General features: G+C 34.8%; 2 protein-coding genes across 2 annotated transcripts; one reads left to right on the top strand and one right to left on the bottom strand.

Annotated features, from left to right (window-relative positions):
- Positions 1 to 119: 119 nt before the first annotated feature.
- Positions 120 to 3,624, bottom strand: LOC113543969 (small serum protein 2). Its single transcript, XM_026942526.3, has 4 exons — positions 3,477 to 3,624; positions 2,349 to 2,442; positions 1,422 to 1,539; positions 120 to 560 (listed from the first exon to the last, which is right to left on the bottom strand). Exons 1-4 carry the CDS (start codon positions 3,477 to 3,479, stop codon positions 446 to 448), a joined length of 330 nt encoding a protein of 109 aa, XP_026798327.1. The 5' UTR covers positions 3,480 to 3,624; the 3' UTR covers positions 120 to 445.
- Positions 3,625 to 5,960: 2,336 nt separating this feature from the next.
- On the top strand, positions 5,961 to 8,604 carry LOC113544179 (beta-microseminoprotein). Its single transcript, XM_026942852.3, has 4 exons — positions 5,961 to 6,089; positions 6,537 to 6,630; positions 6,731 to 6,848; positions 8,395 to 8,604. The coding sequence occupies exons 1-4, from the start codon at positions 6,024 to 6,026 to the stop codon at positions 8,504 to 8,506; spliced, it is 390 nt and encodes a 129-aa protein (XP_026798653.3). The 5' UTR covers positions 5,961 to 6,023; the 3' UTR covers positions 8,507 to 8,604.
- Positions 8,605 to 11,844: the final 3,240 nt, after the last annotated feature.

The raw sequence follows: 11,844 nt of genomic DNA, 5'->3' as shown, positions 1-11,844 counted from the left end.
GTCTCTATTCATATTAGTGTAATCCGAACAAAAATCACACTCATTTATCATCATCCTCATCATAACAACAACAACAAAAAAAGCGCAAACCACTACAGACCATATATTAACATGTTAGCTGAGTGTTCATTAAGTGATTTATTTATTTGTCTTTGCAAATCATCTTCCAAATGGCTTCATGGAACAAAAGGTGAGAAGAAGAATTTAGTGCTAGTCAAAATGAATGTATGCACAGATTCTGATTGTGAAAGTAATTGGATTTAAAATTCATATGATTTGATCACTGATCAATTTCATACTTAAACAGTTTATACATTTCGCTGGCCTCGGATGGTATTCAAATTTTATTCCACAAGGTCATCTCCAGTCTCACTAAACCTGTTATTTTTTTGTGCTTCAGGTCTCCTGATTCTATGATAAACTGTAATTCAGTTCATCTTCACAATCACTTTCCAGCAGCGCCACATGAAAGACTTGGATGTTCAAGATTAATTATTTCATATTTACAGGTTTTATAATCATATTCAATGATGCATCCTCCAGACACGGACGTTGGCCATCTGTAAAACAAATAAAACATTAGCACATACTAAATAGGTGAGGTCATATATGTATTAGGAACATCACTCTTGCATCTTAGAGACATTTTGGAAAAAGGATGGAATAGTATAATAAATTTGTCTTAATTATAATATACATTGTCAAGAGGATCGTTCTTATCAGAAAAATGTAGTAACACTACTTTCTTCAGGTTCGTTTGTTTCAACCTGATAAGTAAGGAATACAACACTCGCTGTTATAGGAATGTAATAAACGATGTGGTAGTGTGATGCATCCTAACCCAAAGCGGTGTTACTGTAACCACCCCAAAGTTAATTGTTTTCCTATAAGAACATGTTCAGAAGTAGTTCTATTCTTCTTATACGACAGCAATTTGCCAAAAATATTTTTTTTATTCATTAAAGAATGACACGTTGTACGTTTTACCCATTTGTGGTTACGTGTAAGGTACAACCTCCATGAAAAAAGGCATGTATGTTTTGTCTTGTTGCAGGATACACTCATGTCTCATTTTTAACATTTTTTATTATATGAAGATATATTACAAAATAGAGGTACATTTTTCTTTACACTATTCAAACTATGGGGGTGTATACTTTTGCCTCAGCTACTGTATGTATGCAGTATATAGTATATGTAATATAGTGACACATATTCCTGTACACTATGAATATTTTTGCTTAGAAGAGTGAGCATGATTGACACCAGCTGTAAAAAAAAAAAAAAAAAAAAAAAAAAATTTATTGCTTGCTAATAAACTCCACACTTTGTTCTGTAAGTGTTAGCTTGAGCATTACCGGCATGGAAGTACATATTACATATTTTGCATTTAAGAGTGTTTTGTTATGTTGTATATTTACCCATGACAGCATGAAGCGTAATCGGATCTGCAGTAGCACTGTGCACACTCGCTGTTTGTCCAGCTGGATCCAACCGGGTGCCACGTCTTATCCACGCGGTCCTGACAATGAGTCGCACCTAAAATAGTGTTAATATCCAACTTCATAGTAAAATATAAACAGATAAAGGAATAATTGTGTTGTATGACAACATGGCAGTGGCTGTTACTGTGAAACACAGACACAGGCCTAATCCCGCAAATACACAAGAAAGGGCTGCTACTAGGTCATGTGCATTATTATAACACTGCCTTTATAACTATCAATTTCCTAGCACAGGAGTATTTGGCATAATTCTAAAGGTCCAGCTATTTGAAAATTCCTTGATTACAAAGGCCTGGATAAGTGAAGTCATGACTGAATTGAGACAACAGTGACCTGGAAAATGTTCAATCATGACTGAAGAGTTCATTTCTACTCGAAGTGGCTATGCTTCTTTCCTACTAGCACTTCACATTACCATTTTTCACTATCGCCATGGACTCTAAACAGATGAGACATCAGATCTGAATTGGACATGGACCTTTTGAATAAACTCATGCTTCTCTGTTCACTTGTGTTTAAATATTCAATTTTCATTGTCAGATTTTATTTAGTTTTTTAATGAGCCCAGTTGTCACTTTTCTAATCAGACCAGAGAGGGCTAATGAAAATGAGAAATCTAAAAAAATCTGTGAAAATTCTTCCTTTTGTTAGCTAATATCTCTAGTCCTGTCGCTGTAGCTAGTCTCTGGTCTGATGCTACAAATGTCTTGTAAAAATATTTGGATTTTAAAAGCCTTTAACCTTTTCTCCAAAAACTAGGCGTGAAAAAGTTTCTGTCAATCAAAAGTCCTCCCAAGTATAGTGTGTGTGTGTGTGTGTGTGTGTGTGTGTGTGAACATCTACCTTCTTTGATTTTCCATTGCCAGCAGGCTGCATGGCTCACAGCGACGAGAGCAAGCAGGAAAAAACCCACGAACACTGACCTCTTCAGCACAGACTTTGGAAGCAAAAAGCAAATAAACAATTTGAGCAGACAAACATCGCTCTATCACTCTACTCCTTTAGGAGAACTTGAACACATTTCTGATTTCTTTGCCTTTTAATTTTCATGGAACAAACTATTAAATTTCACACAGAAATTAGATCGTACTAAACACCCACAATCCACCTACAGGTCAAAACCTACAAACCTACATTTCTCGCTCTCATTACAGCACATTGCAAGTACTCACCTCACTGACCCTTTCCACAATTTGTTGTGTTACAACTGGAAATGACATAGACTTAAACAGGATTATATGTTGTTAGTATATATTGAAGCAGAGGGTACAATCTATATATTTTCCCAAATTATTTAAAAATAAAAATGTGAACTTATTTTTTTTTTAATTAAAACTTAAGTGCATAAGTATTCATCCTCGCTGGCTGTAAAACTTTTCACTGCTCTTACTAAATAATTCATTATAATTGCTGAAATGTTTCCTAATATTATTGTGTATACATACACATATATGTACATACAGTACACACACACAGACACACACATATATACATACATACATACATACATATATACATACATATAATGTATATACAGTATAATATATAATATGAAGCTGATTCATATTTCAACCTTAAAATTGTGACATAAATTTGTAGTTGCAAAAGTAAAAAAGCCCCTTTTGTGACACCTATTTGCAATAAGCAATGAAAAAAAAAAAAAAGTTGTCATTTGACTCACCCTTGTACATAAAATAATGTCTGTGAATAAATGAACTGAGTATAACTGAGTAAATGGGAGTGCATGCAACACGGTATCTGGTCCCCTATAATTATGCCAATGGGTAATTTCTTTACCTGACATTTATCATTAGTAATGTCTGTAAAAATCCACAGGATATTCTATATAAACCATGGTTATTCTGAAAAGATAAACAGTTCCAGTGCATTGCAGGTAATCTTAATGAAACCTATGCGAAATAACACAGATAATAACATCATTTTGGGAATAATATTAGACAATGAACTCACCATTTTTCAAGGTGGGACGCTCTGATGTGTTGAAATCAATGACCTAAAGCAGATGATTGGCTTTAAATAGGAAAGAAAGTGGGTTAGAGTTATGATCATCACACCCACTGACAGTAAACACTCTAATGCAAAGGTACACTTCAAGAAAAGGCACCTAAAAACAGAGAGTCCAAAACACGTCCCAGAAAATTAACCCAGAGAACAAATCTGAGCCAAATCCAGAAAAGCAGGACTTCACAACATGCGCTTGATAACGTCCCCTTACACTCTGACTGGCGAATTCTCCATTCTGGTCAAAAGGTGCTGATTCATTTTCTATATCAGCAGCTCTGACAGTAGTTGCAGCTGCAAGACAAATAACAGGCTGATATTAACGTGCTTGTTCTAATATATTATAGATTGCTTAGTAACAACTTACCCGTGGACACTCCAGACACATGCAGACACTCCAACGGATTTAAAATACACGTGTAATTGTTGCTATTGTTGTTGCTCTGTAAGATGATGTTTATTTAACATTGGCATGGAAGGAGAGTCCAGTGTCAGTAAGTTTTCTGGACAGAGAATGTTATACATTGCAGTAGGACTGTGGAATATGAGAATATAATATTGATTAAAAATTTTTTTTTATTTTTTTATTTATTACAAACTGAATAGAAGCAACTAATGTGATGTTAAAATTTTATACTTAATCTTTAAAATTTTGACCATCTTTGTACTTTTTTTCTTTAAAAAAGTTTATACACACACACACACACACATACTGTATATATATATATATATATATCTCTGCAGGTTTTTTTTTTTGCTTATAACCTTTAAGAGAGAGAAAAACAGAGGCTTGCAAAGGAACACTAACTTACCATAAGTAACTACAATCAGTTTAATTAGCAGTGGAGTCTTTTTCTTTTTTGAAACTTTCTTGTACTTAAAGTAAAATACTTTCATACTTTTACCAGAGCACTTATTAAAATAAGATATTAAGTAGTTGTACTTTTACTTGAGTAAAGAATTCAGGTGCTTTTACCCTCTCTGGAGTTGAATGACATATCGAGTGTTATATCTGAACAGCTGGAATTTCCTTACTCAAGGTCAGTGAACTCTGAGTGGGTGGATTAATTATGAAAATAACAACAATTCTATAGAGTTATGTTTCTGAAACACTAAGACCGAACATATTTTACAGGGAAAAAAGTCAAACGGCAGCATCAGCAAGTGAATGTGTGTTTAAAAAGTTGCAGAAGAGCAATTATACTCAACATTGACCAGATATTTAAGGCCTAAGTTTCAACGGTATGATTGTAATATACACTTTTAACCACTTAAACTCTCAGGAGCTGTTCCTCATTGTTGTAAAAACATGCCTTTCCTACTGGTTTCACTGTTGTAACTGAATAATGTTCTGATAATGTGAGCTGTGTGTGCCACATCAGCCATCAGTTGGACTGTGATCAGTTACGCAACTGAAATTCGATCATGTCAACAGTCTGCTTGTTTTCTTTCTTTTATCTTTTTTCATTTTATTTTCCAAAATTGTGAAGTGACCTTGTATATGAGAAATGTGCTATATAAATTAAACTTAATTAAACTTAATTAATTAAAAACATAATAAAATAACTATCTATCTATCTGTCTATCTATCTATCTATCTATCTACAGTATCTATCTATTCATATTTTATTTTATTTTATTAAACTGTGTAACTAATATCCACCCAGGACACAGCTGAATGGGTATGAAAACCTAATCTAATAATCTTGGTCGTAAATGATTTACAACAACAAGAAATGTGTTTGAGTTTGGAAAAATGTTCCTAATCCTACAAGTGCTCCTGTGTAAATTTACATATAAAGAGACTCTACAATGTTACCTTAATTTGATCAGCTTCAAATTGTACAATTGTTTAGTTACTGGAAATTTATATAGAGATTACATCATCAAGATTAAATAGTTTATTTATTTCAATTGCACGTCAAATTTAATTGAAAAAAAAAATCTTATTAATGACTTGAAAGGATGCAATCCAAAATAAGTCAACAGATTAAGACAAAAAAAGACTATGCATTTAGTTAAGACAAAAGTAATAGCACCCTATAAAAAGAGTACTGAAAGATGTAGCACACCCCAAATTTCACAGTAGTTGTCATTTTGTCTCTTTTACAGAAGTTGTCATTTATTTTTTGTCATTTTTGTCATTTTGTCATTTTCAGCTGTGAGCTTTGCCTTTTATGGAGTTTTGTAGGCATCCTTAAATGTAAATCGACTGTGATGTGAACATGCTTAGTTATAGGTGATTTATCAATACACACACATGTGAGCATGAAGAAAGTCAGCATGAGATACATTTTTGTACATCTTACAGGAATTTTTATTTCAGTTTAAGCTGTAACAAAATACTGAAATATTGATAATTGAGGCCCAGTGTCTGGAACTCTGGACTTTACCTATTGCATCAACCTGGCTGCCCTGGTGTTACACATAAAGTATAAGAAATTATAATGACATTTTTATGGTCAGTGCCCCAGCCCCCTTTCTGATACACTTATAATGAGGTATTTGTTGCTCACTGTAGATTTTGAAACATCTGAATATCTGTACTTGTTGGGAACAATGGTGAGTTTTCCTTCCTAAACACCTTCCAAGAAATTATTCCTAAATTTATTTTCTTGCTATTTGTCCTCCTAATGCTTCTAAACATACATTTCATTTGCATTTCTTGTATTGGTTCTTCACTGGTTCAGAATAAATTTAAACATCCTAAAATGTCTTTTTTTGGCCTTATAGTGTATGTTTTATAATTCCAGATTGTGATATTTTCTCCTCTACTAATTGGTAATTTGAAGAATATAGATGAACAGACTTTGAAAGTTTTTTAAAGTTCAAAACACTTTAACATGTATTATTTTACATCTACTATCCAGAATGGCATGGTCTTTTCTAAAACATTAAATAGTGAATTAAGTTGAAATAATAAAGAGTAAATAGCACTGAAGTTACTTTCAAAAGAACCAGAGAGTTATTTATCTAATACATTTGCACATTTGCTTTTTTGTTTTGAAGTCCATGCTGAAGAGGTCAGGGTTTGGGGGTTTTGTCCTGTTTGCACTTGTTCCTCTGATCCATGCTGCCTGCTGGACAGAGAGATTGAGATTAGGTACACACACACACACACACACACAATATACACACAGATATACCCATGTCTATTGATTATTGTGTTGTTGTCTATTGATATATGATTCTCTCTGCACTAGGTGTGAATTACTGTATTGATAAAACGGATAAAACATGGCACAGGGTCGGATCCACCTGGAGGAATAGCGTATGCGAAAAGTGCCAATGCAACAGCTTCTCCATGGACTGCTGTGATGGGTAACAAACACAGCAGCAAACATAATACAGGCATAATATATGAATGCATGAACCTCCATCATTAGAGTGACAGGAGGAGACGCAGTTTTGTTTTTGTGTTATTTAGTAAGGTCGTGTACAAATCCCTGAGCTTCCGCTCTGAGAGCCACTCTAATGCTCGGACTCAGAGCTACAAACACAAGCTTGGCATTTATTAGCAAACAATTCAAAATCACAAATCCGCTCGACGTAGTCAAGAACAATCCACCAACCTCTAACATGAGCAAACAGGATCATGCGGGAAATCCAGTACGCAAACACAGACGGGCAGACAGGGGTCAGCTGCAGAAACCAGTCTAAATAAAACCAGTGGAACTCAAAGGAAACATGAAACATGGATGCCTAAGGCAGGGGATATTAAATATTTTGCATCTAGGGACCCCTTAACCAATAACAATCAAAATAATAACTGGATATAATCCAAATATTCAGATATTAGGCTCATAATTTAAATATGTGCAGTAATATTGTAGCAACAGTCATGGAAAAAAGAAAGTGCACCCTCCTTCAGTTCCGTTCAGTTTCGTGTGGTCCTCAGCAACTTCTATACACAAACAAATGACTTCAGGGGACAAAAAAAAAAAACACAATAGATTTCAATATATAGTCATTTTTCAAGTAAACTAACATTCAGAAAGCAGGTGGGAAAAAATAAGTACACCCTATAATTCAGTAACGTGTAGAAGCACCTTTAGCAACAATAACTTAAGTAAAAAATAAATAAATGTTTTCTAATGTTTCTAACGTTGGCTATTTAGGCCCTGATAAATAAAAAACATAAAATTGAAGGAGGGTGTACTTTCTTTTTCCCATGACTGTATTTATTGAAGACGTTGAGCTTTTTATTCCTGAAATTTCCGTATAAAATATAAGTTAAAATGACTTACTCACTTTGACAACCTCTGGACTAAGAACCAGGGAAAACTTATACAACTTTTATAATAAGTTATTATAAACATATTTGATATAACCCGGTCTGTCCTATCATCATAAATATGGCTATAATTAATAATATTATTAAATATATTATATGTTAAATATTTATGATGTCAGGTCGATTAACTAAGTTTCATGCATGAAGGCCACACAACCATCTTACGAATGTGCTAGATTGAAAATAATCCAAAATTTGAAAATGTTCAAATGTTCAAAAACTAGCTATGCATTATCTTGCTATTGAAATAGGCCTGGTTATGCTACACCAAGGAGCTGTCAGTGGTAAAGAAAGATTAATTATTACTCTGCCTTAAACGTGGCTTTTTTCTGCAGTTGTGGTTGTGGAGCATCCTGCATTTTAGTTACCTAAGCACAGCTCTCAGGCCATTTCATGAGCACTTTGAATGATCATACTGTACTTTGATTATATGGTTTCACAGTGTGTTAAACACTCTCTGAAACACAATAGTGATATAGTGTATAGTCATATGGGACCTGTTTATTTAATCTAATGATTGATGGTTTGTTAGTTTGTTTATTTATGTTCATACATAATCTATTTATTTTACAGATTTCCAACGCACGTGACTAACGGATGCATCATTGCATATAATTTCCGAACGTGTACATATACATTAACCAGTATGGACCCAAGTGTTACATGTTACGTTATTGGAAAATAATTATCAAGGATTAAAACTCATCACAACATACACAAACCTGTGCAGTGCTGCTTAAACAGGATAAACTGACCCTACAATAAAGCATTACTGATTTAAAGAAAAATCAGTCGCTGAGTCATTTGTGCTGTTGGAAAAAGGTTTGGTGAGATGGGAGATGATTTGTGGGGGGACATACACTTTAATATCCAGTGGTCTCCTGCTTGTAATGAATTCCCTTCCATGCACGGAGCATGTGTTTTTGTAATTTGGTCTCTCTCCGTGTTCTTTTGTTTACTTTCAATCTTGTCTCTGCCTCTGCCTTGTCATTGGTTTATTTACCAACTGTGTCTCAATCATGTTCAAGTCTTTTTTTGTTTCACTCTTGATTGGTTTGTCATGATATACCCACTTGTGTCTCTGTGTTTTTGTGAAACGTTGCCTCAGACTTCTAGATCTTCTTGATCGCTATCCTGTCTAGTGCCTAGACCAAGTTTGTCTGGTGTATAGTCTGAAATGTTACACTACAGATTTTACCTAGATCCCTGAACAGTAACGGTGGCTCTGAAAGTTCAGATAATGCCACAAATATGCCAAATATAAAATGTGCTAATAAGTAAAGGAACATTTTCATCTTTTAGCATGTCCATGATTTTTGTGACTTATTTTAATTACACGTGTGGATAGTACTGTAAAGTGTAACAAGAAAGAGGAAACAAAATGTAGAGACAAAGATGAAGTATGAGAGTGGTAAGTGGTAAATATACTGAGGAACAAATTAAGGATGACAACTGTAAGCCAAGAAGTCATTTATCGTTAGCTCCTCATTATTGATAAGCATATAAACAGAAGAATTAACACTCAGATTTAGATTACATTACATTACGTTCTTGGTAAAAATTCACTATTAGGTGCCAACAGTCACCCAAATTGTTTCGTTAGCTGTGTTTTTATAGAAACATTATCCACAGTGTGATAGTAAAACTTGAAAAGATGCTGCTTTTAAGCCTACATAAAGCAATGATGGTTTAACAAGTAACAAGAGGTAGCTGACCTTTGCAGAATCAGACTAACAAGCTGACAGGAAATAACATCTTTTGCACAGCAAGTTCTTATTTTTGGTTAATTAGCTTGTTTTGGAGGCACATGTCTACAGTTTGCATTAAGGAATTGTATTTGGCAATTATTATTGTTATTAACTATGGTATACATATCTATAATTATACTATAAAATAAAATAAAAAATTACTTCTGAGTAACATCATGGTATAGCATACTGTAGCTTAGATACAATACATGAAATGGCATCAGGTCCCAAATTCAGGCAAATAAGAAGTCTGACTACATGGTGATGGAAGGAGCCACAGCCAATCAGGAGAGAGAGAGAACTCATTAACTCGCAGTTGATGACTAACACAACTAATGACTAACAGTGACTAGTGGCTGTTTTTGTATTTTAAACTCAGTTCTCTCCAGCAAAAAGTGAGTCCATTCAGGCCATCTGTGTATTTTTAACCTCAAGCAAAAGAAAGAAAAGGGAATACATACACATCAGAAACTGTATAATATCATACTTAACAGTAAGTCACTACACTATTGGTGTCATTATTATGTAAATATACTACTTAGTGCACATTATGCAGTTTGGGACATCATTAAATTCCATCCAAATTTCTTGGCCATGAGATTAATTTACACCAGGGGTCTTCAATCTTATTCACAAAGGGCCGGTGTGGCTGCAGGCTTTCATTCTAACCAACGAGGAGCCACACCTGATTTCACTCATGTAATCAGTCCACCTTAGTCTTCCATCAACTATCAAGTGTGGCTCCAATTTGGCTGTAATGAAAGCCTGCAGTCACACAGGTTCTTTGAGGATAAGATTGAAGACCCCTGAGTTACATGGTTACGAGCAGTGCAAGCACAATAAATGTTATAAAATGTTCTTCCACAAGTAGCTTCCAACTGCATTCTTTTTTTTTTTTTTTTTACCAGACATGGTGAAATTCCAAAATCTTACATTCATTAGGTTCAAATAGCCAATTTTCAGAACCCAGAACCAACCCAGAACCCACTACGGCTCCACATCACACCCCACCCATGCTGGACGTTACAACGTTCACTCTCATCCGATTACTGAGTACTTGTTTCCTGTTTCTATCTCATTATCTCAGTGTATTTATATGGTTCTTCTATTTGATATCTCTGCAATGCTTTGCCATTTTTCTGTGCAACTCTGAGTGTTTTCTTTGTGTAAGTATACTCTGGTTTTGACTCCCGCATTACTACCGGGTTTAGTTTTACATAATGCATCAAGGTCCATCCAACCATCCAACCATCCGTTCATCACTCTCATCAGCAATGTTCAATTTTCTGCCCAGTCAAAAATCTCTCTCTCTCTCTTTCTTTCTCTCTCTCTGGGTATGTGTGTGTTTCCACTTCTCTCTCTCTCTCCATCATTCTCATGAATGTGCATGGGTTTCTTTTTTCTCCCCATAACAATCACAATAATAAACAGAGTTGTTTTTGGCTAGAGAGGGATTCTGACACATCTCACAAAAGCTGTGATGCAGTTCGAAGTAGTGTGTTGACAGGTGATGATGAATAGATTAGAACAGTTGCATATATAATGACACATTACAGGCTTGTTAGGCTCTTGCTGATGCAGCTCTGTAGTTTTGGAGGTGACTGTGTTTGTCGGTGTCAATAACAGCTACGGCGCTTGATAAATCTATTGATGATACAACTGTAAAATTTACCCAACACCTTCTGTCCAATTGAGAATTCATATTCAGCGCTGTTATATAAATTGTGATCAAGATAATCAGTTACTAGACTCTAATATGGAACAGATGAGAGGCAGACTGTAGGGTCTTCATCTTTATTTCAAATCATCTGTGCATACATAACAAATAAAGCATGCAACTTAACAATGCTGGGTCAACAAGGGCGGAGATTATGTTAAAGTTGTTCAGCCAATCGCAAACGTGCATCACCACCTTTCTTTTCACTTCTTTATTTCAATGTACTGCTTGCCATGAAGCAATTATTTGAATTATACACTTTAATATATTAGCAGGTTTAGCTAAGCTAGCCATCTACCAAAATATACCACTGTGCTAGTAGTAAGCTTAGCTAGGATTCATTTTACCAATCTTGCAGTAGCTTTTAGACATTAGCTAGCTAGCCAAGCTAGTCAATTCACTAAAATGAGGACATCCAGCCTGGAAGTATCGTGTAATATCTAAGGAAGGGAACAAGGATGTAGCATTGAGTTGACATGCTAGCTTTGATACCAGATGATATAATAGTTCTTGCTAGTGGACTTCGACTCTTTGACCTGACTTTGTGTTATCCTCTGT

Source organism: Pangasianodon hypophthalmus, chromosome 17 (genome assembly GCF_027358585.1).
Source record: "Pangasianodon hypophthalmus isolate fPanHyp1 chromosome 17, fPanHyp1.pri, whole genome shotgun sequence".
In the NCBI taxonomy this organism is placed as follows: Eukaryota; Metazoa; Chordata; class Actinopteri; order Siluriformes; family Pangasiidae; genus Pangasianodon; species Pangasianodon hypophthalmus.
Note: the sequence above shows the minus strand (reverse complement) of the source record. Positions and strands in the feature narration are given on the sequence as shown.

Bases quoted from the DNA above. Each gene is read 5' to 3' on its own strand.
- LOC113544179 (XM_026942852.3), top strand. From the start codon at position 6,024: ATGAGGTATTTGTTGCTCACTGTAGATTTTGAAACATCTGAATATCTG. The intron at 6,090-6,536 runs GTGAGTTTTCCT...TTTGTTTTGAAG, and splicing joins TGTACTTGTTGGGAACAATG to TCCATGCTGAAGAGGTCAGG. The intron at 6,631-6,730 runs GTACACACACAC...TCTCTGCACTAG, and splicing joins GACAGAGAGATTGAGATTAG to GTGTGAATTACTGTATTGAT.
- LOC113543969 (XM_026942526.3), bottom strand. The intron at 1,540-2,348 runs GTAGATGTTCAC...ACACTATTTTAG, and splicing joins GCAATGGAAAATCAAAGAAG to GTGCGACTCATTGTCAGGAC. The intron at 561-1,421 runs GTAAATATACAA...TTTGTTTTACAG, and splicing joins TACGCTTCATGCTGTCATGG to ATGGCCAACGTCCGTGTCTG.